The 22,479-nt window shown below is 52.1% G+C and overlaps 1 protein-coding gene and 1 long non-coding RNA gene across 2 annotated transcripts in view; one reads left to right on the top strand and one right to left on the bottom strand.

Annotated features, from left to right (window-relative positions):
* Positions 1-22,479, top strand: part of ADARB2 (adenosine deaminase RNA specific B2 (inactive)) — a 455,777-nt gene that overhangs the window by 303,502 nt on the left and 129,796 nt on the right. Inside the window, exons 2-3 of the mRNA XM_070601050.1 lie at positions 5,278-5,364; positions 13,417-14,285. Of these exons, the coding sequence (XP_070457151.1) occupies positions 5,278-5,364; positions 13,417-14,285 (956 nt within the window). The remainder of the gene's footprint in view (positions 1-5,277; positions 5,365-13,416; positions 14,286-22,479) is intronic.
* LOC139080464 (uncharacterized) lies at positions 1,389-7,663 on the bottom strand. The gene is made up of 5 exons (XR_011534994.1): positions 7,481-7,663; positions 6,506-6,672; positions 5,738-5,789; positions 4,904-5,020; positions 1,389-1,966 (listed from the first exon to the last, which is right to left on the bottom strand). It is a non-coding gene; the product is annotated as an uncharacterized lncRNA (long non-coding RNA).

Here is a 22,479-nt window from a genome sequence, read left to right on the forward strand (position 1 = left end):
ATTGAAGTATAATTTACGTACAGAAAAACGTACAAACTGCATGTTACAGTTCAATGGCAAATGCATACACACGTGAGGCACATATCTCGATCTGAATACAGACGTTTCATCATGACAGAGAGATGCCTGCGCCCTTCCCAGCCAGTCTGCACCTGGCCCTCAGGGGCAACTCGCTGCCTGATTTCTTTCACCAGGTAGTAGTTCTGCCGTTCTGGCACTGTGTATAAATGGAATTACATAGCACATTCTCTTTTGTGCCTGGCTTTTTTCACTCAACACATTTTAGAGATCCATCCATATCATAATATATTTTAATACTTCCATCTTTTTTATTGTGGAAAGTATCCCATTGTATAAATGTAACACAATTCGTTTTTCTACTCTTCTGTCAATGGCCACTTGGGATGCTTGCAATTTTGAGCTTCGATGAATAAAATTTCTCTCAACATTCTTGCTCAAGTCTTTTTTTGAACTCATATATTTCATTTGCCTAAATATCTGCAACTGGAATTGGTGCTCATAGAATAGGTGAATATTTAACAGCCAAACATTTTCCTCTCTGCTCACATTTGCATCATCAATCTTGTTAGTTTTGGATGTTCTAATGGGTGTGTGTGATGTCTCGTGGCTTTAATTTGCACCTCCCCAACGTGCGACACTGTTGGGCACCTTCCGATGTGCTGACTGCCTATAGCATATTTTCCTTTGTCAAGTTTCTGTTCAGTTATTTTGCCCATTTTTTTCAATTTGGATTTTTTTGTTCTTTATTATTCATTTGCAAGAGTTCTTATATTCTGGTAACAAACAGCTGTCTTGATTGTAAATATATTATCCCAATCTGTGGTTTGCGTTTTGTTTTCTTAACGGTGTATTTAAGTGAGCTGAAATTTTTATTTTGATGAGAACTAATTATTTTCTCTTATAATTAGTGCTTTCTATGTCCTGTCTAAGAAATCTGCCTAGATGAAGACCATGCAAACAGCCTCTTATATTTCCTTCTTACAGGTTTTATAGTTTTAGCTTTTACGTTTAGGTTTATGATCCATTTTCTGATACTTTTCACAATGGTATGAGATGGAGCTCAAAATTCATTTTTTCCAAGATGTTGTACAGTTTTTTCAGCATGATTTGTTTAAAACACTTTATTTACCCCACTGTATTCCTTTAGATCTTTGTTGAAAATCAGTTGATCATACAGGTATGATTCCATTTCCGAATTCTCTATTTGGTCCATTGGTCTATTTATCTGTGTTTATGCCCTTACCCTCTTGTATTTGTTCTTCGTTATCAGTATTCTCAACCAATGAGATCGCATATGGTTCCAGGGAAGGGCTTCTGACCCTGAAAATGCTTCCCCACATGCTCCAAAAATATATGAAATCACTTCAACAAGAGCCAAAGTCATTTATTTTACAGTGAGTAATAAGGTTTATAATGCAAATGCCCTGGATCATTTCAAGTAATGCATTAAACATGGCGTGCTGAGCCATGACTAAGGGCAAACAGACCTATACTGAAAGCGACCCCTGATTGGAGGATGGCACCAGGCCCGCGCCCACACCAGGGCCAGTCCAGGCTGGCTGCATCTCTCTGGGCTCACTTTCAGGCTGGTTCACGTCAGATGCTCTGGGCCTGAGCTGGGCAAAGATGCAAAGGGCTGAGGGCAGGGAGCACCTCCCTTCCAGCCACCTTCTTTGGAGAAACACCTTCTTCTTGCAGACTGTACAAGGAGAGGGCGGGGAGGCAGCAGAAATTGTGGAGAATTCTGTTAAGCAGCTTCTCTCAGCATACCCAAAACGTCCGGAATTGAGTAAAGTAAAACTACGGCCTCCATTTTTCATCAGTAAACTGCATGAAACCAAACCTTCAACAGATGACTGATACACAAAGACTAGAACTAGTTGGATATTGCAGCTCTGCTGCCATGGAATGAACTGAATGCAGACGCCAAGTATCAAGGAAACAACTGCAAAGAAAGGCAGGACATCAAATAAATTTTGTTGTAATTTTTCTAAATAATAAATGCATTTCCCCACCCTCTTTTCTAACGACATTCTAAAGGTGTGGTCTGTCCTTTCTGAGGAACAATTATTTCTCACGCAGAGCTTACGTGCTTTCAGGGTTAGCTAGTTTTCTTTTATGAAGCAAGGGCAGCAGTGGAGAAGACCTGGGGTCTCAGATGAACATAATGAGCAGCAGAAGTTAGCAACTCTGTGGTTTCCTGGTTTGTTTAAGCCAGCCCGTGAAATCTGAACTCCACCGCACTAGAGGACTTGGACGGGTTACCAGAGACAAAGACGCGGGGCTACCAGACGAAATACAGGACGACTCCAGTTAACTCTGAATTATTTTTCGTTTTTTAAATTGTGGTACAATATACGTAACATAAAATTTACCATCACAACCACTTTTAAGCAGACAGTTCAGAGGCATTAAGCACATCCACACTGCTGTGCGACCGCCACCACCATCCATCCACACAATACTTTTCGTCTTGCAAAACTGAAGCTCTGCCCCCATTAAACACTAATTCCCCAGCTCCCCTCCCTCAACCCCTGGCAACCACTATTCCACTTTCTGTCTCTATGAATTTGACAGCTCTGGGACCCCATATAAATGGAATCATACAGTCCTTGTCTTTTTGTGACTGACTGATTTCTCTCAGCATAATGTCCTCAAGGTTCCTTCATGTTGCAGCATATTGCAGACTTTCCTTCATTTTTAAGGCTGAATAATATTCCACGGCATGTTTATACCACATTTTGCTTATCCATTCACCCATCGATGGACATCTGAGTTGCTTCCATGTTTTAGCTCTCGTAAATAATGCTGCTATGAACACGGGTGTACATATATCTCTTTGAGACTCTGCTTTCAATTCTTTTGGTAAATACCTAGAAGTGGAATTGCTGGTTCCATCATGGCTGCATCATTTCACATTCCCACCAAAAGTACACGAGAGTTCCAGTTTCTCCATATCCTCACCAACACTTGTTATTTTCTAGTTTTTTTCCTTTTTTATAACAGCCATGCTGATGGGTGTGAGTGGTATCTCACTGTAGTTTTGCCCATCATTTCCCTAATGACTGGTGATGTTGAGCATCTTTTCACGTGCTTATTCGCCATTTGTAAATCTTCTTTGGAGAAATGTCTATTCAAGTGCTTTGCCCTAATTCTGAATTTCAGATAAACAACAAATAATTTTTTCAGTATATGTATGTTCCACACAATATTACAAATGTATGTATACTAAAAAAGTATCTGTTGTTTATCTGAGACTCAGTTTTAAGTAGTTGTCTTGTGTTTTCACTTGATAATTCTGGCAACCCTAGAAAGCGAGAGCTTTGGTGGACCTAAAACAATCTTTAAATATTTCACAGTTTCGCTAAGGTGAGCTCTGCAATGGTTTAGTGTATTTTTGTGGGTGTTTGGCTGGTAGCCCTGCTTTATTACAAAATTGTAATTTCATTTTGCGATGCTCCAGACTAAATCATGTGAGCTCTACACTCCCTGTGTAACATTATTGGGCTGCCTTAATGAAATTATAACTCAAGCAAGAGATTTCATTCCCTTGCAGTAAATTAGCTTGGGCCGTGAGGGTTCGGGGAGAGCCAGCTTCCCTGGGCTTATTCTTCTTGTTCGGTGGAATGAAGAACGAGCAGGCGCTTTGTATCTGAGTTATTTATTGCTCTCTTTGAGTGAACATTATATTGTTGCCCGTCCCTACTGGAAACAACGGCTGTTAACAGGCTCCTGAATGAATTTCAGTGTGAACTCCCCTGGCCTCTGGAAAGCTTGGCTAAAGAGAAAGCAGGCTCAGTGTGGAAAGAGAAAGAGCAAGGTCCAGGCCCGGGGCTGGACGCCTGCAGGCTAACGGCACATAAAACCGCTAGTTAAGGTTTCCACAAGAAATTGCGCCTAGACGTGCGCCAAAAGGGGGCCACAGCAACAGTCTTCCTCTCTGACGACAGAAGCAGACAACAGCAGCAAGATGCAAACAGGAGCCGCACTACACACCCCACTCTCAGGTGTCGACAGCTTCCCAAGGGGAGACAAAGGGGCCATGTGGCCAAGTGGCTAAACAGCTGGCGACCACGGTCTTGGGCAGCCTAACCTGCAGGAGCTGTAGGAAATGACCCTGCTGCCCCCTCCCCGGACCACGGTGGACAAGCATGGCGACATTTCCAGCTGTAGCTTTTAATAACGTGGTCAAGATGCACGTGGCATATAACAAATTGCTCAGCCTTGCAGGGCATGAGGACGTGAGAGGCGGGGATCTGGGACTGAGCGCGGGCTCCATGTGGTGTGTCCCAGGCAGGCTCTCGTCTGCCCTCGAGGAAGTTCTGCTCGGACACAAGCACTCCTAACTTCCGTGGTTCAATTCAGTCCGTGGAATCTCTAAAACAAGGAGCTTTTCTTTCAACTCCCTTTATTAGTCATTTTTTCATTTCTCCCGATTATACTTCCGACCTACAATTCCTTAATCTCTCTGTTTAAGAGAGAAACTGCTGAGACCATGGTCACAAGTGGCACTTCCCACACAGGTCCATTTCCCACCCTGGGCTGGTCTGGCACCCAGGACACCAGAGTGCTCCTGCCTCTACTTACCCTCTACAGGGGATGCAGGCAGAAGGCACCCGCCCCAGGACTCCTTTCCCTGCTTCAATTGTACGTCCCTTTACCGGGAAGAAGCGCTCAGGGCCCTCAGCTCCTTCTCCACCAGACATTCCTCCTCCCCCCCCCCACTCCTTCTGCTCAAACATGCACTAAGGAGATTTTACAGTTTTGATCATTCTACTTTTTCATGCACTGGAAGCCCACAAAGCAAGTTCTCCACTAATGGGAAAAACAGTCTTGGCTTTATTTGCACGATTCTCGTTTAACTGCAGAATTTTCTACTTGCCTTAGTTCCTGTCTGTGAAATGACCCCCGTCTGCAGGCTCTGCCCATCCAGCATCCTGTACGCTTAAGCAAGGTGGTTGACCCAAGATGATGACCCCAGGTTTTGAGGGACAAGGAACTAGAGGAGGGGAGATGCCAAAAATAAGAAAAGAAGGAAGATGGAAATCATGAAGTTTAAAATTGAAGGGAGAGGGGAGTTTGATAAAATGCTGTCAGAAATGCAATAAAAGACTGAACCAGAATGAAGCGGCTGCAACCAAAGTGACCTTTCAACCTCCCTTGTCCACACTCTTGGTAATAAGAACACATAAAAGCGCTGAGTTTTTCTGAAACTTGATGTCAAAAGTGCGTTTCCTCTTCTTCTTTTCTTTCCAGACAAAGTAAGCATGTTGTCAGCCTTCATCGCTCCCTTCAAGCACTTAAGCCCCGGGGCCACAAACACCGAGGATGAAGACACTCTCAGTAAGCAGATCCCAGCCCCACCTGGAATGCTATCCCTACCTGGAAACCCATCCCCACCCGGAATCCCATCCCCACCCGGAATCCCTTCTCCACCCGGAATCCCATCCCCCCGTGAAATCCCATCCCCACCCGAAATCCCTTCTCCACCCGGAATCCCTTCCCCCCCCCCCCCGAATCCCTTCTCCACCCGGAATCCCATCCCCCCTCCCCCCGGAATCCCTTCCCCACCTGGAATCCCTTCTCCACCCGGAAGCCCTTCCCCCCCCCCAGAATCCCTTCCCCCCCGGAATCCCTTCCCCACCCAGAATCCCTTCTCCACCTGGAAACCCATCCCTGCCTGGAATCCCATCCCCGCCTGGAATCCCGTCCTCACCTGAGTGGTAGGAAAATATTGGCAGTAACCGTGTGATTGAGAACTCCAGGGACTGTAGAAAAAAAGTTTCCTGGCACTATCCGTCCTCTCTTCCCTTTGTTTTCCCCTCCAAACCCAAAAGCAAAGGAATAAGAAAAATGAGCACAGTCTCTCTGAACAGTTTGTACAATCATTTAACAAGGAGAGAGCTGGATGGGTGCCCGCCTGTGGAGGCAGCACTTCTGGCACTTGAAACTGGAGAGACACCAAGGCAGTGTGGTGTGGGGACAGAAAATCCTGTTTTGAGGGAGGGGATCTGAACAGCTTCCCCTGCTCAGAGTCTGAGGAGACCCCGGAGGAGACAGGGCTGGTGTGTGTGCGGGAGAGAGTCCTGGGCGTGTCTGGCATGCGTCACAGCTCCTCTGGGTGGAACACATTGCCAAGCTTTTAAACGAGGGGGATGAGGCATTTGGGACCACGTGGACTCCTCGTGCATTTCCACGTCACCTAACAGATGGTTCACCTTTTCCACCAAAGGGAGTTAAGGACGTGCTGGCTGTCCCGGGACGGGGAGGTGGCAGATGTCTACTGGTGGTCGCTAGCATCGTTGTTTTGACCAAGAAGCAACAGTGGAAATATTGTCCATTTTGCCATCAGCTTTTAAGAAACACAACACATTCCCTTCCCAGACAACATAATTATCAACAAGACGGGAAACTGAGGTTATAACCCTGGCTTATTCCACAAAAGCAAAGTCATGAAATCACCGAATGTCAGAAGCGAGCAAACCTTGGGGATGTTCCAGCTTGATGCCCCATTCCCCGATGAGGAAGCAAAGGCAGAGAGGGTGAGGGGAAAGTCCACGTGGGGTCAGAACGTGGTTCTCCTTCCTCAACACAGCACGTGGTCCAGTGAAACCTTGACAGACGGTGCTTTCTGTCTTCTCATGGTCCAAACTGCAAAGTTTAGGACTTAGTTCATGGAGAGCTACTTCAGAAATCTGGAATACACACACACACACACACACACAGATATATACACATGTAAAAGCACGTACACAGCCTGCACACACACACACGCACAGATATATACACATATGAAAGCACGTACACAGCCTGCACGCACACACACACACACACACAGAGATATATACACACACACACACAGATATATACACACACACACACACACAGATATATACACATATAAAAAGCATGTACACAGCCTGCACACACACACACACACACACACACAGATATATACACATGTAAAAGCACGTACACAGCCTGCACACACACACACACACACACACAGATATATACACATATGAAAGCACGTACACAGCCTGCACGCACACACACACACACACACACAGATATATACACACACACACACAGATATATACACACACACACACACACAGATATATACACATATAAAAAGCATGTACACAGCCTGCACACACACACACACACACACACAGATATATACACATGTAAAAGCACGTACACAGCCTGCACACACACACACACACACACACACACAGATATATACACATATGAAAGCACGTACACAGCCTGCACGCACACACACACACACACACAGATATATACACATGTAAAAGCACGTACACAGCCTGCACGCACACACACAGACACACAAGCCCCAAGCTGGACTGGACATGTGGACAAACGTGTTATTTGATAACACGCATGGAATAAATGCCTTGAGGAATAAAACCTGACTGTTTCCTCCTCTTCCCACCTCAAGCTGTTGGACTCCGGGTGAGTCTAGACTCCCATATGGGAGCCTCTCCTCCTCTTCCAATAGCACAGCTTCTGATGCGGGGACAATTAGGAACACAGAAGCCCAGAGGGGCCAGACCTTCCCATGGGATCTCCTGCTCTGACCCCAACCCCAACCACGGGCCACGAACCTCCACATTCTGAGGTCAGTGCCTCATTGTCCATGAGACAGGGAGAGTACCGTGACCTCAACCATGGAGCCGAGGTCATAATCAAGCTGGATAACGCGCGAAGATGGTTCAGGCTGGCCCTGGAGCAGGCAGGCACTCCATCCAGGCAACTAATACCTACAATTAAGGCTGTTTCCCCAACTCAGCTCACTGGCTACAAGGTAGAAACTTACAGCTAAGAAGGACTTTTAATTGTTTGTTACATGTTAAAATGCCTTTGAAATACTTGGAAAATCTTATTTTCTATCAGTGGATTAGTCATCCCCCTTTGTAATGCACACTCTTGATTCACTTAGAAAACCTCGTTCTCATAGATTGTCCAAAGATAAACCCCCAAATTAATGCACTTGGCTTGATACTTAACACAAGTACTGCCGATGTGGCCCTGGCTGTTTTTGCCCAAATGCCACCCGACGATAGAAAAGGAGGGAGGGCAGCTCCCCTACAGGGATGTATGTGTGACGTGTGTGTGTGTGTGCGTGCAGGCTGTGTGTGTGACGTGTGTGATGCATGATACGTGTTATATGTGTGATGTATGTATGTTGTGCGTGTGGTGTGTGATCTATGTTCTGTGTGTGTGTGTGTTGTATGTGTGATCTATGTTCTCTTGTTGTGTGTGTGTGTATGCTGTGTGTGGTATGTGTTGTGTATATGCTTGTGTGCAGGTAGATGCAAACATAGACCTGCTTTGGAGTGTCCCATTTTCATTTTATTCATAACCCTGTGCATGGGAACACCTGGGTTGGTGTCACATGAAGGCCCGTTGACCCTGCCCACGGATGGAGTTTCACAGTTCAGGACATCGCCATGCTCGCCCCGCGGCCCCACGGCCCTAGCTGTCAACACTCACTTGTCCCTGGAGCTTGAGCCCCTGGTGTCAAGGGCTGGGCTGGGATCGGGGGTCAGCACTGGACAGAGACTCTGGCTGAGAGAAGGCGGTGCCTGTCAGCCCAGCTGGATCAGCCATCAGTAGGGTGGATTTGGCTGAGTCTCGGGGACAATGCCACATTTTTAAGACTTCGGGTAACTCTGAAAGCTTTCTTCTCTGAACATCAGAAGGAGTAAATCACTGCCGAGCCCCACCCTGTCTGTGGCTACTACTGACCCAGGGGTCACGAGGAGGGGCTGAAGAGCCACTCCCAGCTAGGGCCACAGGACTGCCAAGTCCACGCTGTTTGCACAGGTCCAGAGGGAGGGAGGCCCGCCCACTCGACCCTCAGCCAGGTGCATCGCAGGCACAGCTCCGGGATGGTGTGTGACAAGCCTTTGCAAGGAAGCCATCTTCCGCCTGATGCCAAGCCTGATCCGAGAGCCACTGCCGTGAGGCCTGTGCATCACCGGTAATGCCAGGACCAGGACCAGGAGCCTTCTGTAACTGAGTCAGCAGGCCTGTGCGGCTGGCACCTCCCTGTGCCCCAGCACCCCTTCCATACCCCTTCCAACGCCCAAAGCAGCAAGACCTCCTCCCCGTGTGAACAGAGACCTGCTCCTGTCAGCTGGCACTGGCTGATGTGGACGTGGCAGGCCACACAGCTGCTTCTCTGGATGGGGGGTTGTCTGGCCCCCTGCCACCTGCAGACACCGCAGTGTCATTATTAGCGATGCAGTGCTGAAAATCTTTAATGATGTGACAACTTCGAGACGTCTGGCTGCATAACGACCAGACAACGCTGGCCCCGGGAGGGAGTCAGTGGGAGAAGGAGACGCACATACGTGCACACAGGCAGGGACAGACACCCACACTTCCAGCAGAACGACAATCCCCAGGAGGTGACAGCCGATGCACAAAGCAGCCTAGAACTCAACTCTGAAGGAATGCATTTCACCCAGAAGATGAAAGTTTAGCCACACCCGTGCCAATATAAAATTCTGCTCTTTCTCCCCAAAATGCAATTCTTTTATGCGCTGGAACTTCAGATATGGCCCTGCATCTGCTGACACTTTTTGTCAAAAAAGAGACGGGGCTCAAGAGACGACGCATGTGTGAGAAAAGCAGAATGGAACTGATTTCGTGTACCTTCCCTTCCACGTGTCTCTCTGACTCGGACATTCTCCTGGTGCCTGGCAGCCTTCGGATCCATGGGGATTGTCCCCTCACTGCACCTGTGGCTCTTGTCCAATGGGACAGGAAGTCACTTGTCTGCTTTTTTCCAGTTTCCACAATAGAAGGACACATGCAACCGTCTGAAAACCCAGTGCTGTCCGCAGAGGACTCGTAAAGGTCGCAGCCCACAGACGCCTCTTGTTAGACAGTCGAGGTCAGGGGACTTGCCGTGTGCCACACAGCAACACGCCAGCGTGGGCACGGGGTACGTGCCCACAGGACGTGCACACGGCTTCCTCAAGAGTGGGCTTCATTGAGGGAAGGCATTTGGGATCCAAGGCAGAAATTTTCCAAGGAGGAAAGAACACGACGTGAGCCCCAGATGGAGTCGGGGGAGCTGCCATGGGCCCCCAAACCCAGCACACCACTCTGCTCCCTCTCCACTTCCTGGAATTCCCCTGCAGGGCTGAGGTCCCAGGGCTGTGTGAGCACAGACAGAGACAGACAGAGGGACAGACGGGCAGACAGAGAGACAGTGCTAGTGGGGGAAAGGTGAACCCTTAGACGAACCTTTCCGTGCAGGTGTCCGGTCATTCACCTGAGAAGGCGAGTCTGGCAGAGCGACTCCAGCTTCACATACTGCAGTCTCCGAGCTGTGACTGGGGGAATGTTATCTGGAGAAGGAATTCCAGAGTGGAATTAAGGACCACTTCTTCTTACATCCTGGTGTGAACAGTCCGTTCGACCTGTGCCAAGGGTACAAGGAATAGTAAGGAATCTTGTGTGTAATCAGGCCCTGCAGCCCGGGGCCCACCCTCTCCTCTCCCGCCCCTCACAGGCTCGGAGCCTCCTCCCTCTTTGGGGCGGGGTCAGTCATCATAGCAAGGAGGCGCTCAGTCCAGAGCCTGCCAAGTCTACAGATCCCGAACGAAGTCTTCCTACGTTATCTCCACGGATTCTCACCGAAGCTCAGGGTGGCTGTTCCGTTCGAGCAAAGCTCGGTGCCAGCACCCAGCACCCGCCCACACTGCAGAGACGACAAGCCAGCACTCACACTGTCCGTGGGGCCTGGAGCCGACTTCCAGAAAGAAGGCGGAGCCCACCAGAGACAGGACAAAACACAGTTGGATAAGGCCCGGAAACCTGCTTTTGTATCAATTATTATTAATCGATGATTATGATCGGAGGGGTCTTCATGCCACACTCTGACCACTGTGGCTCGTGCCGTGGCAAACTGTCGTAACGATGGTCATGGGACATGGCAAGTTGTGGGAGAGGAGAGCGCGGAGGTGAGTTCAGCGCAGGTCGGGGAGGCATCGGCTGTTTCTCCAAGATAAACCTTCCACCTCGAAAGGCAGCCGAGGTCATCCATACACCGGCCACTTTAATCACACGACAGGCTCGCTCAATCCCCACGCTGCGAGAAATCGATAAGAAATTAGAGAGCTCCAGCAATTTCTAGGCAATCTGGCATGTGGCTTTGGGGTTGGCATGTTATTTTTTTTCCATCTTTATGTTCAATTTGGGAAACCGCGTGGTGAATCTGCTCTGCTACCCTCACCCCAAATCTCGGACCCTGAATGACACATCTCTGTGCTGTGTGCATGCCCAAGACCGAGAACGATGAGCAAGAGAGGCTGGGACTCATTCAGTACTTGATATGTGGAAGGTAATTATTTCTACTAAAATCAACCATAAATGAATGTCTTCCACCTCTCACTTATAAAACCCAGGTTCATGCTCTTGAACAAAATTACCTCTGCCAACCTAATATTTTATGGAAGCAAACTGCTGGAGAAAACACCAGCAGAATCACCTCGTAGCTGAAAGAACTACCCTCGTGAGCAGCCGAGGTTTCAGCAAACAGAGGACACTTTCAAATCAGAGGCTGGAGGTTCCAACGGGCACACCCTCCCGGCGGGCCCTTCCCTCCAGAGGAGATGGTGGTGGGAAGGGCGCACCCAGAGCTGGAGGCCACAGAGCCGTGAGACCTAGACAGAGCGATCTCCAGCGGAGGGCACCTCTCCCAGGCGCCTCTGTGCCGTGAAACTGTGCCTTTCTGCTCTTATTCCCCAGCAGCCGCCCTGAGAGGCGAGTGGGCCGGGTCTCCCCGCTGCTTGACTTCAGGGAGCAAGGAGGACCAGCACTCATATCCATTCTAGGCTGTGGGCCAGCTGTAAAAATCACCTCCAGTTCCCACTTGTTTAGCAAGAAAAAAACTCACAATCTGCACAGAGCCGCCCCAGAGCCCGTGACTCAGGGTTCCCACGGAGAAACCGGAGGCCTTAAAGGGTCGTCTGTGGTGGTCCTGGCTGGCCGGGCCCGGCCCAGCTGTCTCAGCTCCCTCGTCCATCCAAACGCTGATGGCAGCTGATGCTCGGTGTCCTCATTCTCTCCCCGGAGCCCAGAATAGGGTGTCCCTGGAAATGACCAAGAAAAGGACGGAACCATTCGTTTCCATAAAATCACCTTCACACGACAGCAAACATACCAGGATGCAATCCCATTTCTACTGCTTAACCTCCGCCTGACCTCGGGGCAACCCCGCAGCCCCTCGGGCCTCGGGTGCTCTCCTGGAAGAAGGTGGTGCCACCCCCACCCAGAGCGGGTCTGAGGAGCAGGGAAGGTTCCAATGTGAGGGTCCAAGGGTCTCAGCATCGTCCTCTTCAGAGGGTCCCCAGGAAACTGAGGGTTAGCCTTCCAGACACACATTCGCCAGCAGAGCCAACAGGGCCTCGCCTGTGGCCAGGGGGACGCTCCACGGCCGAGGTTTTCTAAATGGAGCCGCTTTACCGGCAGAGAGGCCCAAGACGGCCAGTCCAGAAAAGTTAAATCATCGTTACACGCACCCACCACCCACAGTTAGCAAATGATAGTTTTGCTGAATTTACTTCTGTTCCTTTCTTGCACAAGAAATAAAACATACCGGATGCAAGTGAAGCCATCGTGCCCACCCGCGACCCATCCGCCTCCTCAGCTCGGGGCCGGTGGATGTCGGCTTCTCCGTGTGTCAGAGCACCCGCAGATACGTGGAGTCTGTGTTTATACTTCACACCATTGATTCCCCGTGCTCTGTGGACTCTGCAAGTTGCTTTTGTCCTCTGACATTGTATTTCGGAGATTCACCCACATTGAAGTGCGCAGATCTGATTCATTAAGTGTATAAGTGCCGGGCAGCGATGCGTGTGTGATGTCCCCACAATTTATTACCGTCCTGCACGCAGGGAAGGCCGCCCTGACCCTCAGCACTGCCCAGAGCCATAGATAGAGAGGGGGTGCGCGTTCATCCGGTTTGGGGGGCAGTTTTGGGAGGAGGGCAGGGTGCCTGGGCTCAGCACCGTGGTGTCACTGTGACACTCAGAGCCACAGGTGGGAGCAGTGCCAGTGGGACACGACCTTCATCCCCGTCCACTCCCCACTCTCTTCTCCAGGAACCGCTCAGGACTGCCTGTCCTTCCTCCTTCTGGGCGTTGGGCCCCACTTTCACGGGTCCATAGTAACTTCTCTGTCCCCTTCCTGTGGGCGCCAGCTGGGGAGCCCGACTCGTGAGCCTGGTTGGCTGCGCTGGCGGCTAGGGCTGGCGCCGAGGTCAGGGTCGCAGTGCGGTCATCCCCAGTAGTATCTGTCACCAGCGGCGAGCTGCCGGCGCCCTGGGTCACGGCTGTCTGTTCTCACCTGCAGGTACCAGCAGCGCAGACGTGAAGGAAAACCGCAACGTGAGCAACCTGGAGGCGGGGCCGCTGCCCCAGGGCGACAGGGTCCGCAGCGGGCCGCCAGGCGTGAAGAGGAAAAGGCCCCTGGAGGAGGGCAACGGCAGCCACCTCTGCAAACTGCAGCTGATCTGGAAGAAGCTGTCGTGGTCGGTGACGCCCAAGAACGCGCTGGTCCAGCTGCACGAGCTGCGGCCGGGCCTGCAGTACCGGATGGTGTCCCAGACCGGCCCGGTGCACGCGCCCGTCTTCGCCGTGGCCGTGGAGGTGAACGGGCTCACGTTCGAGGGCACGGGGCCCACCAAGAAGAAGGCCAAGATGCGCGCGGCCGAGCTGGCCCTGCGGTCCTTCGTGCAGTTCCCCAATGCCTGCCAGGCCCACCTGGCCATGGGCGGCGGCGCCGGGCCCTGCACGGACTTCACCTCCGACCAGGCCGACTTCCCCGACACGCTCTTCAAGGAGTTCGAGCCGGCGGCGCCCCGCGAGGGCTGCCCGGGCCGCCGCGCCGCCGACGCCGAGCTGCTGCCCGCGGCCTGCCGGCGGGGGCGGCTGCTGTGCCGCACGCTGGACCTGGCGCGCCCGGGCGAGAGCAACCCGGTGGTGCTGCTGAACGAGCTGCGCGCCGGCCTGCACTACGTGTGCCTCGCCGAGCCGGCCGAGCGGCAGCGCGCCAAGCGCTTCGTGATGGCCGTGCGCGTGGACGGGAGGACGTTCGAAGGCTCGGGTCGCAGCAAGAAGCTGGCCAAGGGACAGGCGGCGCAGGCGGCGCTCCAGGCCCTCTTCGACATCCGGCTGCCCGGCCACGTCCCCAGCAGGAGCGGGAGCCGCCTCCTGCTGCAGGTGAGAATTCGCAGGTAGCCGCCCGCAGGTGGCTTCTCCGGGATGCGCGGAGGCGTGGGCGTGACGGGGCGGCGGGCGGACCCCTCCGCTCCAGCCACGGTGGGTGGGGAGCGGCCCTCGCCCTCCCACCAAAGGCCCCGCTCCCAGCCTCCCTAGGAGTGGCTCTCGAGCCTTTGGAGAGAGAGGCGTGGGAAGGTACAGACAGAAGGCCACTCTCGCACTTGGCCGAGGTAAAGGGAGCGCTAAGGGACCGGGTGATGAGGGGAGGACGCCGCCGGACTCGGGGCAGGAGCGGGCGGGGCGGGGCAGCGGTCTATGGAGGGAGGATGGCGCCCCAGGACTCGAGTTTGCCAGGCCCTTAGGCCACCTGGTGGCTGTGCCGGCTGCAGCCGCGGGAAAGGAGCGCAAGGTGAAATGCGTGTGTTGGGTCGTGGTTCGGGTTGAGTTTCCAGCTGGGGAGCCCGGAGAGAGCAGATGAATGTGAATCGTTTCATCCAGTGATTCCCATGGGAGGCGGGGCGGGTGGCGTGTCTGGGGGGGTTGCCCGAGGGAGCCAGAGGGACCGGTGCCTCTGACACTAGTTCACCCTCGTTCCTTCGAGGGACGTTTCTGCAGCCCCGCCCACGTGTCAGGACCTATTCTCACACCCTTTTAAAACCACCTCATCCTTGTGTGTCTGGTAACGGCTTATTTGTGAAAATTATCCTTTCTCTTGCCTTTCTGAGAGTTATTCATGGGCATCGCTAGTTTATTAGATTCAAGAAATTATCCTTCTGCACTTTTGGTGCCAATGGTGGAAGGAAACGCTCTACATAGGAGGCGGGAGGGGAGCGGGATGCAGGATGAGGACCCAGGACTTGTCAGCTGTTGCTGCCACGGCTTGGTCCTCACAGCACCCAGGAGAGAGTCTGCCATGGCCCGGAGAGGTGGCGGGTCTGCTGAAGAACACAGGGTGCCGCCCGGGCCTCAGGTAGCACACGGAACACCCCACAGCGACCCAGCAAAATGGTGTGGACAGACCCCTGCTGCTGAGTCACAGCTAGGAGCAAGCATGCATGCATTCATTCATTCATTCAATGAATGTCTCAGCAGGGACAACTGGCAAGGGAGAGCGTGGTCTGCCCCTCACGGTTTGGTCAAGGGAGAGAGGGATCCTGCTTAACAAGGAGCCCCAGTCAGGGGACGGCTGTTTCTCCTGCTGTGTCTGCCCCTAATTCCCTCATTTATTTTCAAATATTCAATGAAAAATCTACGGAGTGGGTTGGAGGGGTTTAGACCATAAGCTCATCCGTCTTGCCTTTCAACCCACCCTCGAATAACATACAATCCAAGGAAAATTGATGTTTGCAGCAAAGCTCAGATAGCTCTAAGTCCTCGAGACCCTCCCGGCCGGAAGTCAGGGAACCGTACTTCCCTCTTCCAAGCCTCCATCTGCTCCCGTTTCCCCTCTTTTTCCTCCCTATCCTGCTTCTTCGTTATCCATAACCTAAACCCTCCACTGTGCCCCGCAGCCCGGATGAGTGCCCAGGCTGCCAGGCCTCGACGTCACCTGTCTTCTCGCCGCTGTCCCGGAGCGGGTCCCCCCATGGTGGCCACGGTGTGTCCCTCTCAGAGTCCAGCCTGAGGCTTCAGGAGCCACCCCCCACGGCCGGCGTTTTCCTGGTTGGTAGGAAACACGGCTCTCCTCTTCCCACGCCCTCTCACCCCACCCCACGCGAAAGCTGGAGGATGTCATCCAGCCTAGGCCAGCCCCCTTTTCTCTCCTGTCGTCAGCCCTGAGCCCCCGGATGCAGGACCAGGCGGCTCGAGTGCTTTGTAACAGTCGTTTGACCCCAGAAGGCAGCACATCAGTTAAAGCCACTCCGCTAAATTATTTTTCTCTGACAGTCCGCTAACCACCCCGACCAGATGATGGAGGGCGAGGAGCGGCGTGAGGGCTGTGCGCCATCCATCATGCCAGGCACTGCGTCCCCGAAGCTCATTACCCGGTCCCCTCGCCCTGCACCCGGGGCTGATGGGGCTGAGTGGGTCGGGGGACTCAGGACCGGGTGCCATCAGCGGCCCTATTAAATTCAAATCCTGGTCTGGATTCAGGGACTGATCTTTAAAAGGCAGATTCCAAGAAGCTCTGTCAATGCTGCTCTGCTTTCTTGCCGTGCCCAGTGCCGTCTACACAGCGTTCCTCTTGCCCATGTAGACGCTCATCCTGCTGGCACTGGTCTGGAGCTCTAAGTCCCCCGAGGCCTGGCCTTTCCCTATCCTGCACCAGGCACCCCCGGGCCCTGGCCAGGGTTCCAAGAACCCCACCTAGGCTCCCAGAAAATGCGGTCCCCCCTCCACTGCCGAGCCAAGAGGACCCTGCTCGAGTCCACTGGGGAATATGGCATCAGCACTGGCTGCCAGGGCAACGCGATCTCTGGAACTTGGGTACTGACCACGCTAACCTTCTCTGCCCAAAGTCTGGGTCCTGCCCTACACAGAGCCGTCCTCCGTGTGCAGGACGATAAACCAGGAGTCTGGTTCTCAGAAGCAAACTAAGGGATGGTGTCTGTGTCTAATGCTTTGAACCAAAGGCTTGGTCCGTGTGAATGAGCTTCAGGACCCTCCCTAGTGGGGGTGCCCTCTCTACGTAATATTCAGTGAGAAAAACTTCAATTGTGACAGTGCACGAGTCATTCGGGGAGTGTGTTTCAAATGCCGCTGTGGATCTTGCTGCAAGAAATCTAGCAGGTGCACAGGTGAGGACCTGGAGCTGCATTTCTGACCTGTGCCACTCAGAACCCCATCTCGGGGCCGCTCTTGGCTTCACCCTGCAGAGCGGGGTCTCAGCCCGCTGGTGCTCACTCTGTCCTTAAGACAATTCTGAGTCAGCCCTTCTGGGGAAGACTGCAGGGAGCAAGCCACTTTCCAACAGTAAAGGTAAAGCGGTGGAGAATTGCTTCCAGTGTCGATTCTGAAAGAGTAGGTTCTGAAGAGTAATATGCTCAATAAGGATTAAAACTGCTGGTGTTGATTTCTCCAGGATCTAATTTTCACCGTTTCCTGTACCCAGGGGTGTTTCTCAGGACCAGACCAGCTAATTTCCTTCAATTTCATGAGATCTGACTTAAGGTCTCTTAGCCAGAGTGCTGAGACCGAGACTTTGTTAAATTCTTTAAAGACCTGAACGAGTGGGTGTGTAAGGCTCACACAGAGACACACAGGCTGGGCACTCCGCAAATGTCAGTGACAAGTTATCAGATGAGGATAACGAGGCTGACCAGGAGGCAGCCCAAATCCTCATGTTTTCCTGGTCTATGGCTGGGGCATCCTCCTGGTACAGGACTCCTGGGTTACCAAGATCCTTGGAAGTCATCATGAGACGGTATCAGAATATGAATACTCATTACCTGGAAACATCACGGTAGAAAGAAAAATAGATGAAATCACAAAATCTGCATCTCTCTTCAGTGTTCACCTCCCACCCCTCGCATGAAAAGAGTTGAATTCATAAAAGCACTCAATTCAACCAGAGAGGCCTATATCTCAGCACTTCCTTTCCATGGAAACTGGTCAGAGAAGAGAAGAACGTTCATTGTGACGGGAGTAAAGAAAGTGAGTAAAAGTCATACTAACTCTGGAAAGGGGGGTCTCTCGTGGACCCCGGCCCCCCATTTGAGAACAAACAAGTTCACTAAGTTGCTCTTTTACCTTAAAGGTCCCCTTTATTTTTTATTAATTTATTTTTTTAATTTGTATGTCAGGCTGCAGTGGTATTAACAGTGTCTCAAAGATTTAGTCAAAGCAATTAAAACAGTTTTTTCCCCCAGAGTAAGAGGGAACACATTTAAAGACTGGCTATGGGGCTTGGCCCGGGGGCATGACAGTTAAGTTCAGACACTCCACTTTGGTGACCTGGAGTTCACAGGTTCGGATCCTGGGCACAGACCTACACACCACTCATCAAGCCATGCTGTGGCGGGATCCCACATAGAAGAACTAGAATGACCTGCAACTGGGATACACAACTATGTCCTGGGGCTTTGGGGAGAAAAAAAGAAAAAAAAGGAGGAAGATTGGCAACAGATGTTAGCTCAGGGCCAATCTTCCTCACCAAAAAGCAAACCAAAAAAAAAATTAAAAAACAAAACAAAACTGGTCATAAAGGTTAGTTGCTTCCACGAAGCCTTTTGAGGTTTTTTTAGGGAACCCACGCCCAAGGCTTCGGTCCCGGCCATTTGTCACAAGCCCAGCTTGCCTGACCCGCATCCTGCTCTGTCCCCTGTTCATGTGGCTATTACTGCCAGGACAGGGAGAAACCATGGGAATTGATAACAAGATGGAAATGAACAATTTTTTTAAAGTTGCAGCATTTTATAGTAAATTTGGATCAGAGCTCCCGTACACGATCCCATTTCACGGAATCTGCCCCCAGAATTAGCCGCAGAATTAGACCAGGGGGACGAAGTCCTCTGCTTTCTCAGCAGCTGCTCTGCGGGACGCTAATGGGATGTTTGCACAAACACGCTGTCCTTCTCCCAAACGCCAAGGTGACCCCCAGCTGCCTCTGGCCACTTTACAGATTGTGTTTCTAATCTCATACTCCTGCTAATCTATCTTACTCAACAGAAGCAGCATCCTAACTGCTATAAAGCAAAACTGTTAATTAATATTGCCATAACAAATTAGCAGTAGAGGGGTCCTCAAATTTTAAATAGTCTTAAATTAAAAACGAATAGCTGTGGAAGCCACACACACCGGGCTTTGGAATAGCCTAACGCTGTCCACGCTGGTACCCAAGGACACCCCGAGGCAGCTGCAGGTGCCCATGGCGTTCTCACCCGCAACCTCCCGGTACTGCTCAGAGCATGGAGATGTCCCCAAGCTACCAGTGTCACCGGCGGAGGGTGGAGGGAGACAGAGGAGGGAAAGCACATGGCTGTGTTATCCAGAATCGTGATGCCTTCTTAAGAAGGGGCTTTAAAATGGTCACCACGTAAGAGTTCCCCCAAAACAAACACAATCAAACCCCAACTGTCCTTGTTCGCCCTGCTGGCTCGGATAAGTGTCCTCGGGCAGACGCTGCCAACACCCGGGCAGGTGCACCTTGTTCGAGCCGAGGCTTCCAGGCAGCACTGGGGGCACGTAAAGCTCTGCTGTTTCCCACCAGCAGCCCTGGGGCAGCCCTGCCTCTCTGGGCCTCCGGCTGTGGTTCTGAACTCCAGCGGTAGGGGTCCCAGGGGCTCTGCGGTCCCGGAAGCCTGTCTGCCTCCCGGTAATTGTTTTCCTGCTCGTCTGTGACCACGCTGCCCTGGTGGAGCCATAATTATTCAAGCGGCCTTCTTCCTTTCGACACCTCCACTACCCCTGGGTTTTGTGACCACACACCCTCTTGTGGTCCATGAGGAAGCAAAGGCGGCCTTTTACAGAAGGAAGACACCTTCCCGCAGGTCCAGCCGACCCTGAGCTTCACCGGGCTGTCTTCATCTCCTTATTTCCTCAGAAGAGGCACTGACAGCGAGACTACAGCGATAGGTCACTTCACTGTCATCACATGGGGAAAAATCTTCTAAAAAACCCTCCTTAATGAGGGCATTGAAGGCTTGTTAGATGCTTGACAATACATTTATATGTAACATATGTAATGTGCAATGTATATACAATATATATTTATATGATACACATTTTTTTTTTATAAAGATTAGCCCTGAGCTAACATCTGCTGCCAATCCTCCTCTTTTTGCTGAGGAAGACTGGCCCTAAGCTAACATCCATGCCCATCTTCCTCTACTTTATTTATTTATTTTTTTTATGGCATGCCAAGCAGTGCCATGTCCGCACTCAGGATCCAAACTGGCAAACCCTGGGCCGCCGAAGTGGGACGTGCACACTTAACCACTGCGCCAGCAGGCTGGCCCCTATGATACACATTTATACAATGTATACACAACATGCACTTACAAGCATACGCTGACACAATGTGCCTACAATGTACAGTATCCATTTATACAATAGCCTCTGCCATCCTACTTCCTTCTAAAACAACTGCATGCAATTTAAGTAAGAGTTAAATATGTATTTAAGCCTGTTCCCAATACTGCATTTGGCATTTTTTATTATAGTTAGTATGACTGCCGATTAGTTAGGCAGAGTCTAGAAACCAAGCTTTCCCACTTCTCTCGCTATTCTGATGGCCACTGCTAACAACAGTGATGATGATGATGATCAGCAGTGACATGAGGAGCTAATGTTCGTCAGGCACCTGCTCTGTGCCACGTGTTATTCCAGGTGCTTTACATGAAAGAGCACATCCCAGCGTCGTCCAGTCTTGGAGGTGACTATGCACATCCCCGTTGTACAGATAGGACACTGAGGTGTGGAAAGTCACGTCCTTTGCCCAGAGCCGAGCAGGTGAGTGTGGAGCCAAGAGAAGGATCACAAAGAGGGCAGAGACCTCCCCAGGGCAGTGAAGGAGCCCTCAGTGCCTATCCTTCAAGACCCCAGCACCTTTACAGGCCTGTCGAGGAAACGGAACACACTCCGTCAACACGCAATGCGTGACTTGGCACGGTAGGAGTGACACAAGGTGCGTGGTGCTCGTTCCAAACACAGAGAAACACGTGAGCAGGAGACAGGAGCTTGCTGGCTGACTTTGAGGGATCACAGAGCTTGGCCATGTGAGCAGAAAGGGGGTTCCTAGGGCGAGGGGCCCACTCCCACCATGGCATTGTGTCCCGCAGATCCGGGTCCTCACCCCAGAGCTCAGGGAGGCAGAGGCCTCTGTGTCAGGTGAGCCCTCCTCGGCTGACCCCTACGAAGCGGCGGGGAGCTTGCCAACAGCTCCCACGTGGGGAGCCCGGCTTTGTCAGCGGAGAGGCTGCAGCTTTGCTGTGCGGACGGCAGGCTTTGTTGGCATGGCTGGGTCCCTTCTTCCTTGGGGACACATTGTTACACTGAAAAGGAGAGAGACAGCAGAAAAGAGGGCGAGTGGGAGAATGCCAACATGTAAGCGAGCCAGAGAAAGCAAAAACGAACACCCAAGAGAGGGTAGAACTGCCTCCCAGGTGCAAGGAGCCCAGGAACAACCCAGGAAGAAACACGAGGGAGGGAGGGTTCCAAGGTTGCCATTTGCCTCTGCCACCCACCCAGGGTCTGCTCCCTGCAGACCCAGGATCCCTGCAGACCCTGGGCTCCTTTGCCCAGCTGTGACCAAGCCCTCTGCACTGTCCTCGTGCTGTGGGGGGTGTTGGGCTATTTTCATTTGCTCGCCTGTCTCTGCTCCCTCATGACCCCAGGAGTTACACTCGGGAAGGTGGGCCCTTAGGTGTCATCGTGGAGTGGGGAGCTCCACAGGCACTTCAAGCTTCGTGGGGTGCTGACCAGCCCTGCAACCTCCCTAACAATGTTGACGGTGCGTGGAGGAGAATGCAAACTGGGTCCAAGAGAGGGCATTTGGACCCTGGACCGCCTCTTGTCCCTGCCACTCTTGGGCCTCACGATCTTAAACTTGTGCTTCTTCCACTGTCGGCTCAGGTTCCGGGGAACAGCTGTTAAGATGGAGTTCTGGGTGCAGGCGGTTTCTGGGGGTGAGAAGGGAGAAGGTGAGTGAAGGATGAAGGATGAGAGCAGGATTGCCAGGGAGGGTCGCCCGACTGTGACGCAGACCCCCGATGGGCTCACTTGGACGCCCCAGGGTGTCAGAAGTGCCATGCAGGGACCGACCTCCGACCACTTGCCCTGCCAGGTGCGGGATCTTCTCGTGGGAGACCCGAGCTCTGCAATTTGGGGCCCATCTGGGGAACCCACAGCCCAGACCCCTGGGACCACTTCCTGAGGAAACTTGAGTGACTCGGGTAACTGTGGCCTCTCGAGGAGCGTCGAGGCTGTTTCCTGGAGCTGAGAAGCAGTGGGGATGTTCTCCCTGTGGAAGCGATTCTGCAGCCGCTCCCCGCTCCCCAACCACTCCCCCGCCTCACCCAGTGCGCATGCGCCTACACCGCAGCCTGTGCGCGCGTCCCGGATGCGAGTTTCCTTTCTCCCTCCCTCTCTGTCTCTGTCTCTCCCTCTCTCCCTCCCCCTCCCTCTCTGTCTCTGTCTCTCCCTATCTCTCTCTCTTTCTCTGTCTCTCCCTCCTTCTCTTCTCCTCTCCTCTCCCTCTCCCTTCCCACCACTTTTCAGTTACCCCGAGCCTACTCGGTTCCCATTATCAGCGATC

This window comes from Equus przewalskii, chromosome 30 (assembly GCF_037783145.1).
Source record: "Equus przewalskii isolate Varuska chromosome 30, EquPr2, whole genome shotgun sequence".
In the NCBI taxonomy this organism is placed as follows: domain Eukaryota; kingdom Metazoa; phylum Chordata; class Mammalia; order Perissodactyla; family Equidae; genus Equus; species Equus przewalskii.